The sequence below is a fragment of the Schistocerca nitens genome, chromosome 10, assembly GCF_023898315.1.
Source record: "Schistocerca nitens isolate TAMUIC-IGC-003100 chromosome 10, iqSchNite1.1, whole genome shotgun sequence".
NCBI classification, from domain to species: Eukaryota; Metazoa; Arthropoda; class Insecta; order Orthoptera; family Acrididae; genus Schistocerca; species Schistocerca nitens.
This window is the reverse complement of record NC_064623.1, coordinates 95,817,516-95,834,628: the sequence shown is the minus strand read 5'-3', so window position 1 is coordinate 95,834,628 and position 17,113 is coordinate 95,817,516. Positions and strand designations below refer to the sequence as shown.

At 39.6% G+C, this 17,113-nt stretch overlaps 1 protein-coding gene across 2 annotated transcripts in view; it reads left to right on the top strand.

Moving 5' to 3' along the window:
* Positions 1-17,113, top strand: part of LOC126210365 (nuclear RNA export factor 1-like) — a 143,095-nt gene that overhangs the window by 51,926 nt on the left and 74,056 nt on the right. For both annotated transcript variants that reach the window (XM_049939582.1, XM_049939581.1), the window contains exon 8: positions 2,549-2,675. In XM_049939582.1, the coding sequence (XP_049795539.1) occupies positions 2,549-2,675 (127 nt within the window). The remainder of the gene's footprint in view (positions 1-2,548; positions 2,676-17,113) is intronic.

Here is a 17,113-nt window from a genome sequence, read left to right as displayed (position 1 = left end):
CACCTGTTGCAAAGTCCCAAGTGTCTGGAAAAAATGCAGGTGACACTTGTATATAGAAGGATAAAAGAACAGTCCTGCAGAATTGCAAATCAGTAACTTTAGTATCGGTTTTCTGCAGAATTCTTGAACATATTCTCAGCTCAGGTTAATAGACTTCCTTGAGATGGTAGAGCATCTGGCTACAAACCAGCATGGGTTCAGAGAGCATCACTCCTGTGAAACTCATTTGCCCTTTTGTCACACGATATCCTGCGGACTGTGGATGAAGAGCAACAGGCATATATCTCATATTTCCAGATTTCTGGGAAACATTTGACACGGTGCCACACTGCACGCTGTCAATGAAGGTTCAAGAGTACAAAACAGGTTCCCAGATAAGTGAGTGATTTGAAGACTTCTTAGGTAATAGGACCCAGTACATCGTCTTCGACGGCAAGTGTTCATCAGTGACAAGGGTGTTGTCAGCAGTGCCCCAGGGAAGCGAAGTAGGACCGCCTTTGTTCTCTATATGGAGGAACAATCTGACAGACAGGGTGAGGAACAATCTGCGGCTGTTTACTGACTATGTTTGGTGTACGGGAAGGTGTCGCTGAGTGAATGTAAAAGGACACAAGATGACTTAAACAAAATTTCTAATTACTATTATGAGTGGCAGCTTGCCCCAAATGTAGAAAAATGTAAGCTAATGCAGCTGCGTAGGAAAAACAATCCTGTAATATTCAAATACAACATTAGTAATGTACTGATTGACACAGTCACCCAGATTAAATATCTAGGTGTAAGTTGCAAAGGAATACGAAATGGAACAATATTGTAAGGATGGTAGTCTTGGAGGTATAGAGGGGAAGATGAATGGTCAACTTTGATTTATTTGGAAAATTTTAAGAAAGTATGGGTCATCTGTAAAGGAGACTGCGTAATAGACATTAGTGTAACCCATTCTCGAATGTCTGGGATCCCCACCTGGTCGAATTAAAGGAAGATGTGGAAGCAGTTCATCGGTGGGTTGCTCGATGTGTTACTGGTAAGTTGTATCAAAAAGTGAGTATATGTTTCGTGAACTCGAGTGGGAATCCCTGTAGGTAAGGTGATATTCTTTTTGCAGGACAGTGTTGAGAAAATTTAGAGCACTGGCAGCTGAAATCGATAGCAAATTATCCTACTGCTGCCATTGCACATTTCGTGTAAAGACTGTGAAGATTAGGGCTTGCACAGAGGCATATAGACAGTTGTTTTTCCCTCAGTCTATTTGTGAATGGAACGAGAAAGGAAATGACTCATAATGGTGCAAGGAACCCTCCACTGTGCACCATATAGTGGCTTGAGTATTACGCACATAAATGTAGATATAGAAGGCAGAGGAGTAGTTTGAGGAAATGTTTTGCCCCACCCTCAAAACTGTCATGTTAAAGAGTCCGCATTGAACTTTAGCCGACAGACAAACATAAAGGTTTTTTTGTTCTAAGATGATAGGTGCCACAACTGAGTACTTTATTACATTATGTGGTGTGTTACATTATACATAACATTCAACGACCCACAACCACTAGAGCATGGAGTTCACTGATGTCGATTGTATTTGTGCACTTTTTACTTTGCAAACACTCTTACACACATTGTCTTTTCAAATTGGGAAACACATGATGATTTGGAATACCAGTAATTGAAAATTGGAGACATTTCTGATTTTTATATTCAGTCTATCACAGATAAAATAGTTCATCTGGATACAATTCGTCATTAAATAGTATATATTATGTAATTTCATTTTTCCACACTGAGGCAGAATTTGCACTGATATTCACATTTATCGCAAAATGGGAATTTTTCAGGTCCTCACCAATAAATTATGACCAGGATTCACATCAGCACCTGGAAAAATTTTACGATTTAAAATCTAGTTTTGAAATCTCTGTCTTATTATTACATAATATAACTGAAGCCTTCCATTGTCTCTAGACTTCTTCCATACACACAACCTAATTAAACCAAGTTATAATAATGATTAAATTAAGCTCTGTGTTAAATTCTACCTGGCATCTTCCCTTTTCACTCCTTTCCCTTATTCCATGTTCTACTATTTTTTCTTCTCTTCCTTTATCTGCTAGTCCATTCTAGTCCCCCTTCAAAATTAAATTTTTGTCTCCTTTAACTCTCTGATTTGTTTCCTTTCTCTTATCATGCCTTCTTTGAGTCTTTATCATGTGCGGGGGCTTTTGTCATATGACCTTGTAAATTTTTACTACCCCTTGGGAATTTCAGTTTTAATAAATGGTTTCCCAAACTTTCATTATGTTCTACATACCTTTCACAGTGAAATCATTCATTTAATTAATTTCTGTTAGTATTTAATATTTACCATCATTCCTTCTGCACAAAGCCATCTAAGTATTTTTGTATTGTCTTTAGTAGCACTTTACATCTTAACCACTTAAATTCGTTTAGTTTATCTGTCTGCAAAGTAATCATTTACTGTGGTGTTTTATTCTGTCGGCCAATTTTGATAGTTTCTTATTTGCTATCTAATACATATTTTTAATGACCGTAGATTGAATTGAAAGTCCAGCTCCATGCCAAGAAAATGAACATTACTGCAATTTTGCAGAGAATTATTGGTAAAAGGCTCAGTTCTGAGAAAACAGTTTTAGACCTGTCGTACCTGGCTAGCATACCTGGTGAGTATCTGCCTTCAACATAGAGCCTTGTGTAAATTTTATGCATTCTATGACTTCCTTTTCAGTGAAATTTGTATTGTTTCTGCAAGCAATTATATGATAACAAATCTTATAATGAACGGATAAAGGATCTAACAGTAGCATCGTGGAATGTGAGGACAATGCTTCAGCCTGGAAAAATGAAAGAAATAGCCAATGAAATTTTAAAATTCAAATATGATATTGTAGGGCTACAGGAAATAAGATGGCAGGGGAATGGGCAGATAGATAAACCTGAGTACTCATTGGTATATAGTGGACCAGAAGAAAGAACAGGCCAGCTTGGAACAGGGTTTATAATAACTAGGGAAGTTAGGAAAAGCCTTCTAGAATTTGAACCTATAAATGAAAGGATGTGCAGACTCAGACTAAAAGGTAAATTTAGGAATATATCAATAGTTAATGCACATGCACCAACAGAGGAAAAAGAGGATATAATTAAAGAACAGCTCTACGAAGGCTTGGAAAAAGTATGCTGTGCAGTACCTAAATATGACCTGATGCTAGTAATAGGAGATTTTAATGCAAAAATAGGGAGGAATGAACATCCGTATGGAGTTTCTGGAAAATATTCACTACATGAAGAAAACAATGAGAATGGAGACTTACTATGCCAATTCGCAGCAAGGAATAATATGATTATTAAAAGTACCTGCTTTCCACATAAAAGGATCCATCTGGGTACTTGGAAGTCTGCAGCCAATGGAGTAGTCAATCAGATTGACCATATTTTAGTGATCGCACGCCACTCCACGTCAGTTACGGATGTACGGAGCTGCAGAGGACCAAACTGTGATTCAGACCACTTTTTGATAAAATCAGTCTTGAGAGAGAAACTGTCACTAACGAAGGGAAACAGAATGGGAAAGATGATGAAATGGAATACAGACAAACTGAACATCCCTGATGAAGTAAAAAAATACCAAGTAACACTAAGCAGAAAGTTGAGCAATGAAGAGACCACAGTAGGAGTAGATGAAAGGTGGAACAGGTTCGAAAAAGCCATTAAGGATGCTGCAGAGGAAATAATAGGCATAAGAAGGAACAGAAGAACCCAGGAGTAGTTTGATGAAGATTGCAGGTCAGCAATAGAGGAAAAGAACAGGGCCAGAACAAAAGTGCTACAGAGAGAAACCAGAAATAATGTCGAACAATATAGAGAATTAAGGAGAAGAGCTAACAGACTGTGCAAGAGAAAGAAAAGAGAGTGGAATAAGAAGAAATTTCAAGAACTAGAAGAACTAAAGGAACAGAGTGAAATAAGAAAGTTCTATCATGCCATAGGCAAAATGAAGAATAGATTCCAACCAAAAACAACGGCCTGTTCCAGTAAAGATGGGAAAATGATAAGGGAGGAAGAACAGATAGTGGGAAGATGGGCAGAGTATTTCAAAGACACACTAAGCACCAGCCTAGAAGATGAAGAGAGAGCTGCACAGGAGGGAAGAGTGGAGCTGGAAGTAGACAATGAAACCAAAGAGGCAAGAAAGCCAACACTACAAGAGGTCTCTCAGGCTGTGTACAAGTCAAAAAACAATCGAGCCCCTGGGGAAGACAGCATAATTGCTGAATTAATAAAAACTGGTGGTGAGGCTGTAATAAAGGAACTGCACACATTAATATCAGATATATGGGAAACAGAAACTATGCCAGATAATTGGAAAATTGGAATAATAGTCCCCATTTATAAGAAAGGGGACAGAATAGCATGTGAAAACTATAGAGGTGTAACACTCCTAAGTACAGCTTATAAGATCTTCACAAGTATATTAAACGAAAGAATACAAAAGTGTGCAGAAGGCATACTAGGGGAATATCAGTGTGGCTTTCGACTAGGCAGAGGAACAACTGATCAAATATTTGTGATAAGGCAAATGATGGAAAAGTTCTATGAATATGATATAGATCTGCATTTCTTATTCGTCGATTTCAAACAAGCCTTTGACAGCATAAATCGGCAAGAACTATACAGAGTACTGAAAGAAGTTGGTATATGTGCTAAATTAATAAGACTAATCCGAATGACAATGACAGAGACAAGAGCAAAAGTAAAGGTCCTTAGCAGAACAAGTGATAGCTTTGACTTTAATAAAGGTGTGAAGCAAGGGGATAGTCTCTCCACTGTCCTATTCAACATAGCCCTGCATAGTGCAGTAAATAAAATCAACAAAAGAGGCACCATATTTATGAAAACTAGCCAGATATGTGCATACGCTGATGACATTGCTATAGTAGGAAGAAATACCAATACACTCCTAGAAACATACCGGGCAATGGAAACAGAAGCCTTAAAAATTGGCCTCATAGTAAACGAAAACAAAACAAAATATATGGTAATGTCACAATCTGAGGCCAGAAGAACCCCTAAAAACCTAAACATCAATGGGAAATGCTTCAAAGGAGTGGCCTCTTTTAACTACTTGGGAGCCCTAATAACAAATGATAACAGTATTGGAAAGGCTATAAGGGAAAGAATACAAGCAGGAAACAGAGCTTACTTTGCAAATATGCAGCTTTTCAAAAATAGCCTTGTTACAAGAAAAACTAAACTGCTAATATATAATTCCCTAGTCCGCCCAGTTATCACATACAGCTCAGAGGTATGGACGTTGACAGAACACGATAAAAATGCTCTAAGAAGCATTGAGCGGAAAATACTACGCAAAATCTATGGGCCAATAAGGGAGGAAGAAGGCTGGAGAATACGCTACAATGCCGAATTACAAGAGTTAATACAAGGCAGGGACATAGTAAAATTTGTGAAATCACAGCGAATACGATGGCTAGGACACTTGGAGAGAATGGCAGAGGATCGAACTCCAAAGAAAATTATGAAAGGTATGATCCATTCAGTTAGGCGAAAAGGGAGACCTAGAAGAAGATGGATCGACGAGGTAATAATGGATCTTACCAGTATGGGAGTCCGGGGGTGGAAAAGAGCAGCAAATAACCGAGAAGTGTGGAGGAAGATTGTTGAAGAAGCCAAGGCTCACCAAGGGCTGTAGAGCTACTGAAGAAGAAGAAATCTTATAATGACTTATGTGATATGTGTTGAATCCTTCATGTCTCTGTTGTTCCTTAGGAAGCTTATCAGCAACTTTTTGAGTTCCAACTTTTCCTTTGGTCCTTCTCCTGAGTAAACACACTTTTGAGAGGTGGAGAGTCACAAAATATTTGTGTGTACAGTGGAGTCTGCAACTGTCGGACACTTCTCTAATTACCAAAAGTTGTCAAACACTCGACAGAGACTCCTAAGTTATTCATTAATTTGCAACTCTGTTAAAGGAATAATTCAACAGCTTGAAAATAAATGCACGATACGTTCTTTTCTTAACATACGGTGACTCTTACCAGTAGTGAGCTTAACATTTAACCGATAAAATGAATGCCATTACAAAACCATCAGTTTAGTTGACATCTGTCAGACATTCGGGTCATCAGTATTCCTCGCAGAAGCGTACGACTCGGTAGGCCTCTTCGTTGTTCTTGCAGTGAGTCACCATCACGTTTTATATCCTCTCTACTTGAGCCATCACCGTGTAACGATCTGGCCTATCGCAGGCCACTAGGTGTTAGAACGGTAAGAGAAATGTTGAGGGAGTGTGAGTGAAATAGTGGTAGTATTGATAGGTGTTTATTAGAGCAGCCTTTTACAGAACTATGGACGGTGTGTGTGAAAATGCAGCTGATCGTGGATTGCACTGATGTCCTGGCCACACAGGTGGCACCTGTTGTCCAGGGTTGCGTGTGGTAGCTATTGCAATGCCACACATGTGGCCAGTAGTGAAGAACAAGCACAGTCCGCCCTGGTCCCCCAGAGCTCTGCTAGCCATTTACTTCTGCGCTCATTCGTGGTCTCTGTGCTGCCTGCTCTGATGCGGTAGGCGACAATAGACTATTGATGAAAAGGAGCAGTGTCCTGTTCATCCCCTGCCCCCCCCCCCCCTTTTCTTCCAAGGAGCTGCCAGGACATTTGGCAATGATGTCAGGTGGCTAGGAGGCCACAAGGGCCTGCCTCCCCCAACTAAATCATAGACAGCGTGCAGTCCACCAGCTGAAGTCCCTCGGAGGGCGGAAGCTGACCACACACCAAATCCCCGCATTGGTGCAGTTTTCCGTAGTGCTGTGGCCATTACGCGACAGGTATGGTGCACCTCGTGCCGGAACTCGATGAGTCAGTCAGTGGACAGGTAGCCAGTCAATCTTTATCACTGAGGATGGTCCTGGTTCCTCTGCAACTCAAAAGCCTGTCATTCTCTCCAGTTCAAGATGTGAACAGAAGGACACCGTGACTGAATGCTTGAGAACCTAATCTTGCTTATTTATACCCTTATAGCAATGCTTCTGACATCATCATACTGGGGGGAGCGGGGTTGTCATATTACTTGCCCTGTCAGCTTTTCCTGGCTCTCTCTGCTCTGAGTGTGGGTTACTAGGCCCAGTTAAATTTGCAGCGTGTAAGTTTCTCATAGCACACAAGTGCTCCGAGGTATAAAATGTTACTTCATTCTTGGTCACATTGTGTTACAGTTTTAGTTGTTCCACACACTTTGACCATGACCAGTGTCACAAACCCCTTTCTGTCGGTGTGTTTTGATGTAATATCGACAATACTGCTCAGCGGCCTACTCGATTGGCATATTGGTGGAGCTGGCCTCTACTGTCTGATCGCAGAATCTTTAAAAATTTACAGTTCTTGCCCCGAACTTTTTCAGCTTGCAGCGATCAGTTATTTTGCTGCCAAAACAGCGAGACTCCTCTACTGCATTTAGTGTCCCATTTCCTAATTCCCTCAGCACTGCTCAGTTTAATTCGACTGTGTTCCATTAACCTTGTTTTACTTTTGTCGGTATTCATCTTATAACCTCCTATCGAGACCGTGTCAGATCTGTTCAACTGTTTTCCAAGTCCTTCGCCGACGTGACAGAATTATAATTTCATCAGTGAACCGTACATTTTTAAATACTTCTCTTACCAAGTTTCGCTTTGATTTCCTGTAATGTTTTTTCATCGCACAGATAGAACAACATCAGAAATAGGCTACATCCCTTTCTAACTTACTTCTCAACTGCTGCTTCCCTTTCACACTCTTACAATTGCAGTATTGTTTTTCCTGCAAGTTTTAGATAACCTTTTGCTCCCTGCATTTTATATCTGCTACTTTGCCCAATTTCAAAAACTATAGTCTAGCCAATACACTCAAAAGCATTTCTCTTCATCTGCAAATGCTATAAATAGATTTCTCTACCTTCAGCACATCTTCTAAGGTAAGTCTTTATGTTCAATATTACCCCACATGTTCCTACATTTCTCTGAAACCCAAACTGATTTTCCCCAGTGATAGCTTCTACTAATTACTCCATTACTCTGCACCCTCAGATTTTCATCTTTTCTGCACTGTGTAGAGCAACCTTCAAGGAAATCCCTTTACGTATGAAAACACGTTCCAAACATGGCCCGAAAAGTTCTTTGCCTCAAAATCACATGATTTCTACAGTTGTGAAATCATAAAGTTACCCCAGCATTGCCGGACTGTTGTAAATAGTGAAGGAGAATATATTGTTGATGTCTCTGTTATGTGTGTCTATTGTGTTTATTAAACTTATGGAAAAACACTACGAACTTATGCACCAACCCAGTAGCTTCGAAAGCAGTGGTGATAAGCTATTTATTTCGCCGCATTTTTTCTGTAAGTGTACGTACGTCTATTGTACACCGGGAAGCTAATTTTTATGATTTATTCTGTAGAAGTAGATGGCATGTCTGATGATAAAAGTGCCAGCAAGCCCTCAGTATGAAGCTGCCAGTTTTGACATTGTACCGGAGATCCCTATGTCTCAACTGATCAGTCTACCTCTTTCAACTGGGCAGTGGACAGATGATGACACAACTTCCAGTGTTTGAAGAATCGTGCGAAATTCAAATTCAGATTGACCAGAACTCTTCTGTGTTTGATTGTTTCACCTACATTTTTGATGAAGAACTGGTGAAGATGGTAAAACCAGAGACAAACTCCAATATGAAAACAATTATTCATAATCATCATCATCATCATCATCATCATCAGGATTTCCTTCCAACGAGCGGGTAGGAACTTGGTGAACGATATGCCTCGATTGGTTTCTGTCCTGGTATAGCTTTTCCATCTCCACTACATTCCACGTTACTCCTCTCCTCTTGAGATCTTTCTTAACTTGGTCTGTCCATCTCTTTCTAGGCTACCCAATTGGTCTTCTTCCTGGTACCTCCATCTCCAGATACTTGTGTGGAGTTCGAGTCAGGTGCATTCGCTTCGCATGACCGAACCACTTCAATCTCAAAGCACTCATCCCCTCCTCTGTAGTCAGTGTCACCTGCAGGTCTCTCCTTACATAACTATTCCTGACTCTGTCTCTCCTAGTTTTTAACAACTGTGGTATAGTCTTTTTTTATGTTATGTGAAAGTGGATAAATTTTGATATGTGAAATATAGTCTGGTATCGGCATTTTTTTCTTTTCTGTTCTGGTAGTCAGGCAAATGCTAATAACAGCATTTTCTATGCAGTAAACAGACTGTGTGAAAGTTTCTGTCCTAGAGTTCATGTTCTATACATGGATGGTTTTTATACTAACCCTGAGTTGCTCAACCATCATGAAAGAACAAAACTAAGGCAGTGGGTACAGTAATGAATAATAGAAAAGGAGTGGCTAAAGATCTTGTAGCCCAGAGACTGGGAAAAAAAAATGTTTCATAGATGAGATCATTTGCTGTTTGTGAAATGGAAAGACGCTAGGCATGTCCTTATTTTGACAACAGAATACAAAATACAGTATTTAAAATTAGTGTTGGAATGAAGTTAGCAATTTTGAAGACAATGAAACCTGATCGTATTTTGGAGTATAGTAAAAACAAGAATAGTGTTGACCACAGCAACCAGCAAATGGGCTGCTACTATTATGAGAGTACACAAAGAAAGCCATGGAAGAAAGTTTTGTTTTCCACCTTATCATTGTTATGTTTGTAAATTTATATGTTTTATATAAAATTCGAGACCTATTAACAAACATCTTATTGAGTTCATTACTGAATTGGTAGAGGCTTTGGTGAACAAAGGTGGGCTGGTATAGTCGACTTCCATTGAAAACAGTTCACCTGTAAACAGTGCTGATTTGTTGGAAGAAATGTTAAATGATACCCTGAGTGACTCATTGCCAATATCTAATGTTCACACATTATTGTTGTAGAAAATTATAGCATGCACGTTCAACAATGTTTATCGAAGTAGGAGGCCCACACGTGAATGGCACATTTTCATCACACACATTTTGTTTCCATTCTTTGCCTTTCTTTCAGCATCTCTGACATCTTCATCACCACCCTCAACAACTTCATCCTTTTATTCACTGGGAGATGAGAAATACTGCGTAATCTTACTATTAATTTTGATTGCAAAACTAATAGAATTTCACACTGTACTTTAATCTCTTCAATGCTGAATTCAGACTTGAATTAACAGTATTAGGACATCACTGCATAACAGTGAAACCAAGTCATCTCAAAATGTGTTTTAAAATCTGACCACATGAGACTATTATTTCTGTTGCTTTTAATATTTCATGTCAAACTGTTTCAATAATATAATGCAGATCACTGTTCTAGTTGTGTTTCAAAAAGGCTATGAACATACCATTTACAAATGCCCGAGATGTAGATGAAATCTGATGTCATTACCTGCTTTTGGTAATAGTGCCATTGATGTATGGTTTTTCTGCCTTTTAATATAAATAAAATGTAGATTCTTTCCAAAAAGTTAAAAGGGGATGGGTCCCCAAGAGTACCCCCCCCCCCCTCCCCATCCCCGGAAATTTGGCGTTGCCTGTAAGTAGACTCAGATATTTTCCTAAGTTGATGGCAGCGTCAGAAAAGTCAGAATGCTCTCAGAGGAGATGTAAGATTGTGCAGAAAGAAGCAAGGCAATATCTGGCAAAGTGGCAAGGAGAGATACCAGGTGCTATTGTGAAGAATGTGATGTAGGACATTGTTTTCCAGATTGCTTCAATATTTTTTCACAATGAAGCAAATGTAACTAAGTCATTTCCAGTAGAGGAAACCATATTTTCACACAGATTTAATTTTGGCACCAACAAATTCTTATCTTTTCTCCATTAGGGAATTGAAGACAAAAAGTGAAAAAACATTTTTTTCATTTCAATATAAAAAAATTGTCTATAATAGAGGGAAACATTCACGTGGGAAAATATGTATAAAAAGCAAAGATGCTGTTAACTTACCAAACGAGAAAGCGATGGTATGTTGATAGACACACAAACAAACACAAACACACAGACAAAATTCAAGCTTTCGCAACCCCAGGTTGCTTCATCAGGAGAGAGGGAAGGAGAGGGAAAGACGAAAGGATGTGGGTTTTAATGGAGAGGGTAAGGAGTCATTCCAATCCCGGGATCGGAAAGACTTACCTTAGGGGGAAAAAAGGACAGGTATACACTCGCGCGCGCACACACACACATATCCATCCGCACATATGTCTGCCTGTGTCTGTATATGTGCGGATGGATATGTGTATGTGTGCGAGTGTATACCTGTCCCTTTTTCCCCCTAAGGTAAGTCTTTCTGCTCCCGAGATTGGAATGACTCCTTACCCTCTCCCTTGAAACCCACATCTTTTTGTCTTTCCCTCTCCTTCCCTCTTTCCTGATGAAGCAACCTTAAGCCCGGTCCACACGCAACGATCTGTCTGCGCAGACATCGGCGCAGATGTCTGTACATGCAAAAGATCGCTGCAAATGTGGTGTGTTCACACGACACAAACCCCAATCTACTACTCGCCCGCCATCTGTCGGTGTAGAAAAGAAATATCAGTGGTAAGCGACTACGCTCCCCGTAAACGTCAAAAATTTAATTCAGTTATTTTGAAATATAGAAATGGAGGAAGTTCTGTTGTGGTCTGTGTTCGCAACTTGTGTCGCAAAAAACATTCAGACCAACCGCAGGAAACAGAGAAAGCGGTCAAAATGGAGTAGACAGTGGCTGCTAAAGCGAAAGCCGTTTTCTCACGTAAATTTACTGCAAGAGTTGCAGGGCGAAGCTAACGACTGGTGAAATTATTTGCGGATGGATGTAGAAACTTATAATTATCTCTTAAAGCTTGTAACCCCTCATATTATGAGAAAAAAAATACATGTATGAGAAGGGCAATTTCTCCTCATGAACGGCTGGCGGTAACATTAAGATTCCTAGCAACAGGAAGGAGCTACAAGGATTTGGAATTTTCAACTGCGCTATCGAAACAAGCGTTGAGTGAAATAATACCCAACACATGTGAAGCTATTTACGCTGTCCTGAAGGATGAGTTCATGAAGGCAACTCAAGTAATTTAAGTCTGTCGAGTTAGATATTTTTGGTGTTATAGACGTGTTTGAAACACAGTAGGCCTATATTATTAGAGGTTATATACCTACATAGCCAGTGAGCTATGGTTTACTTTGTTTCTGAGTAGACATTTTCAGTTCGCTACTGTGTAGAAGCAACCTGTTACAAACTTTTGTTCCAGGATACAAAACTCCACTCTGAATTCTAGACAGAGATTCGTTATCTACCTGAAAAGTACTGTGGTTGTGAATACTATAGTTAATCTCTAAGTTACTATTGTATGCTGCTGTCTTTTTGTCTCTGTCACTATATTCTTTACTTTTTAATCTTTCACAAACATGGGTGGTTTCTATATATTTCAATGAATTCACTTACAAACTCTCAAGAACACTGACGAATATCAGCCATTTTAATGCCCTGTGCGCACAAATAGAAACACTAGACTGAGCAAACAGCTGTTTTGCGCCAGATTTGCGGCGATCTCTTGTCCACACGCTCCAACTTGTCTGCGCAGATGTGGTTTGAACCCACAGATTTGAGAGGTTTCGCTCAAACCTCCAACTCCAACTTCCAGGTTTTCACACACCTCAGGTTGGTGCAAATCTGTCCACACGCAACAATCTGTCTGCGCAGATGTGATGTGCGCAGACATTTGAGCAGACAGATCGTTGCGTGTGGACGGGCCTTTAGGTTGCAAAAGTTTGAAATTTGTGTGTGTATTTGTGTGTTTTTCATTGTGTCTATCAACATACCATCACTTTCTTGTTTGGTAAGTTAACAGCATCTTTGCTTTTTATATATAAAAAAATTGTCTTTAATATAAGTGTGCTTCTTTGCAACATTTCACAGGAAAAAGATCCATTTTTTTAAAAAATTGATTAAAACTGATCTAAGTTCAGTGCAGTTGAACCTGCTACACAAAATTCTGAAAAACTGTAAAAATAAGCAGTATCAGCCAGACCTCAAAGTGCTATTGTGTTGAATCAGGTTGTCCATCATACGCTCAAAACTCGATGTAATGTTACGCAGTTCAAATGACATAACTTTGTATTCTTAGAGCTAATTGTATAAAGCATTTAACTTTAGATTAAGACAGAAAATAACCTCAAATCAATCTCAACCTAGAAATCTGTGTTGTATAAACGTTATCCAGAACTTTACCGCCGTGATGTAGGATCATATTTAACTGGTAAAAATTCACAGTTTAAAGTCAAGTTCAACTGTAAACGCCAATTTACAATATAGTTACATTACGAAACAGTGCTTTGTTTTTAGTAAACAGCAATTGAAATGAATAAAAACTAGCTATGAACACAGAATAGTAAGTAAATTCACTGAAGTGCCAAAGAAACTGGCATGGGCATGCATATTCAAATGCAGAGATATGTAAACAGGCAGAATAAGGTGCTGTGGCAGGCAATGCCTACATAAGACAACAAGTGTCTGGTGCTGTTGTTAGATCAGTTACTGCTGCTACAATGGAATGTTATCAAGATTTTTTGAGAGTTTGAATGTGGTGTTATAGTTAGCGCACGAGCGATGGGACACAGCAGCAGGTAGTGATGAAGTGGGGATTTTTCCATACGACCATTTCACAAGTGTACCATGAATATCAGTAATCCGATAAAATATCAAATCTCCAACATTTCTGTGGCCAGAAAAAGATCCTGCAAGAATGGGACTGATGATGACTGAAGAGAATCTTTCAATGTGACAGAAGTGCAACCCTTCCGCAAATTGCTACAGATTTCAATGCTGGGCCATTAACAAGTGTCCGTATGTGAACAGTTTAATGAAAGATCATCGATATGGGCTTTTGGAGCCAAAGGCCCACTTGTGTACCTTTGATGACTGCGTGACACAAAGCTTTACGCCTCTCCTGGTCCTGTCAACACTGACATTGGACTGTTGATGGCTGGAAACATGTTGCGTGGTTGGATGAGTCTCGTTTCAAATTGTATCAAGCATATGGACGTTTATGGGTATGGAGACAACCTCATGAATCCATGGACCCTGCATGTCAGCAGAGGACTGTTCATGCTGGTGGAGGCTCTGTAATTGTGTGGGGTACATGCAGTGATATGGGACCCTTGATAAGTCTAGATACGACTCTTGACAAGTGACACGAATGTAAGCATCCTGTCTGCTCACCTGCATCCATTCTGTCCATTGTGCATTCTGATGGACTTGGGCAATTCCAGCAGGTCAATGCAACATCTCACAAGTCCAGAATTGCTACAGAGTGGCTCCAGGAACACTCTTCTGAGTTTAAACACTTCCGCTGGCCACCAAACTCCCCAGACATGAACATCATTGAGCATATCTGGGATGCCTTGCAACATGCTGTTCAGAAGATATCTTCAAACCCCCCCATACTCTTACAGATTTAGTGAACAACCCTGCAGGATTCATGGTGTCAGTTCCCTACAGCACGACTTCAGACATTAATCGAGTCCAAGCCACGTCATGTTGTGGCATTTCTGCATGCTCATGGGGGTCCTACACGATATGATGCCGATGTACCAGTTTCTTTGGGTCTCCAGTGTATAAAACTGTGCCACTCCCACACTACTGATGATTAAATTTTTTTTTTTTTTTCGTTCTTTAAGGTTAGGTTTAGAAAATTATTGGTTATGTATGTAATGAGTGCAGATATTAATTGAGCTCATAACAATTCTTGAGAGACGACTTGAAATGTGTGTCATTAGTTTAACGGCATTTTGTAGACACCTAATTGGCATAGTAACGAAGGAAAATTCAAAATATTTGCAGTGAACAAGTAAGTATGTGGATTTTGAGTGAAGCCAATAATGATTTAACATCTCTTACAAATGTGCTCTCCCATTTTGAGTAGCAGTAACCAACAATTTGTTTTAAATTCTTAACTACCAAACGCGTACTTAAACTGATATGAGAACTGCACACACATTTATGAATATGACATAGGCAAGCATCAGTAGCTCATTTGGTAACATAATATTTATCAAGGAGTGTTTCTGAAAATGAATCGGTGGCTCAGTGGTACCGTTTTAGCATCTAGTGCAGAAGATCTGAGGTTCAAACCCAACTCAATTCTCTCTCTCTCTCTCTCTCTCTCTCTCTCTCTCTCTCTTTAAATACTATTTTTTCTACAGGTCATAAAGGAAATTATAACAACACTACATTTTGAAACCACACCATAATTTCCATTTTTTGAGCACTCTGGGCGAGTGTAATGGGCAGCATTCTAGGTACAGGAACCTTAAGTGATGCGAATTACATTGTTTACTTTCATTTACTTTACAGATACCTGAGTATTCTGACGAATCTACTGAATGTGACTACGATGAGATCCAACAAGCTCCCCACATATTCCGTGAAAGAGCAGACCTATTCTTGGAGTTAAATGAGAAATCGTGTAAGCTGAGGTTTCTCTTGGACAAAAATATTGTGCAGCAGTTATAACTGAGGGTGAGACAGTGTTTGCTGAAATCAACCAAAAGAAACCAGCCACTGAGTCCAATGTGCATGCTGCTATTAGCATTTAGACTTCATGCTACTGTAAGCTTTCAGATGGTGGTTTGCTGTATGTTTAGTATAGCTGTAGCAACTGCTTGCAGAGGTGTGCACAAGGTATTGGTCTACATTGCCTCAGTGAAGAAAGAATTCATCAAAATGTGAACTAATGAAAATAATATGAGAAAAACACAGCATGATTTTTATGAAATGGCGTATTTTTCTGGTGCTTTTATCCCCATCGAGTCTCCTGGTGGTGGAAGTGCAGAGATATTTTGGAATCGATACGGGTGGTTTTCGTTAAATGTGCTAGTGGCCTCAGATACTGTGATGCGATGTTTCAATATTGTTGCTAGATGGCCAGGATCTGCCTTCACCAGCAATATTTTTAGAAAAGTGTGTGTATATGTGCTGAGTTGGAAACAGGAGAAAATCCAGAAGGCGTACTTCTAGGAGACAGTTACTGTCAGTGTTGTAGGTATCTGTTGATGCCGGTACTCTGTGGAGAAATGGCAGCTGTGCCAACTTGTAATCGAGCCCACAAGAAAACCAGATCAGCAGTTGAAAGAATGTTTGGAGTGGCAAAATAAGATTTCCCTGTTTACGTTTAGGGCTTAGACTATGAGTAAATCACGTGGCAGTTATTATCGTTGCAACATTTTTGTTGCACAATTTAACTGTCAGTGCTTCAGATGAGGAGCCTGAGATGACAGTGTATTTGTTGGGAGAAAAGTGTACAAAGAGATTCCAGTACCTACAGAAAATTAAGCTAGCAGGGGTCACAGCGCAGTGAGGGCAGCATTTATGAACCATGTATTTTTGTAAAAAGTTAAGAAAATCAAAATAAATTTACAAATTATCAGTTTGAAAGCCAGATTTTCTTTTAGTTTTATTTCTCTTTTTCCTGTTTGTATAACACTGTATCAGGAAAAGAACGTCACAAATAATATTATAAACTATATTTCACACAACAAATTCAGCTCAAAACATTAATCCGAATGTATTAAAATGTATGCAAAGCACCGCTTATGACTTCAGGATGAAAATCTGATCTCTTGCGAACCATGGATGAAGGGTATCAGATGGATGACATATTCCTTGACTTCTGGAAAGCGTTTGACTCGGTGCCCCACTGCAGACTCCTAACTAAGGTATGAGCATATGGGATTGGTTCCCAAATATGTGAGTGGCTCGAAGACTCCTTAAGTAATAGAACCCAGTAGTTGTCCTCAATGGTGAGTGTTAATCGGAGGTGAGGGTATCATCTGGAGTGCCCCAGGGAAGTGTGGTAGGTCCGCTGTTGTTTTCTATCTACATAAATGATCTTTTGGATAGGGTGGATAGCAATGTGCGGCTGTTTTCTGATGCTGCTGTGGTGTACGGGAAGGTGTCGTCGTTGAGTGACTGTAGGAGGATACAAAATTACTTGGACAGGATTTGTGATTGGTGTAAAGAATGGCAGCTAACTCTAAATATAGATAAATGTAAATTATTGCAGATGAATAGGAAAAAGAATCCCGTAATGTTTGAATAC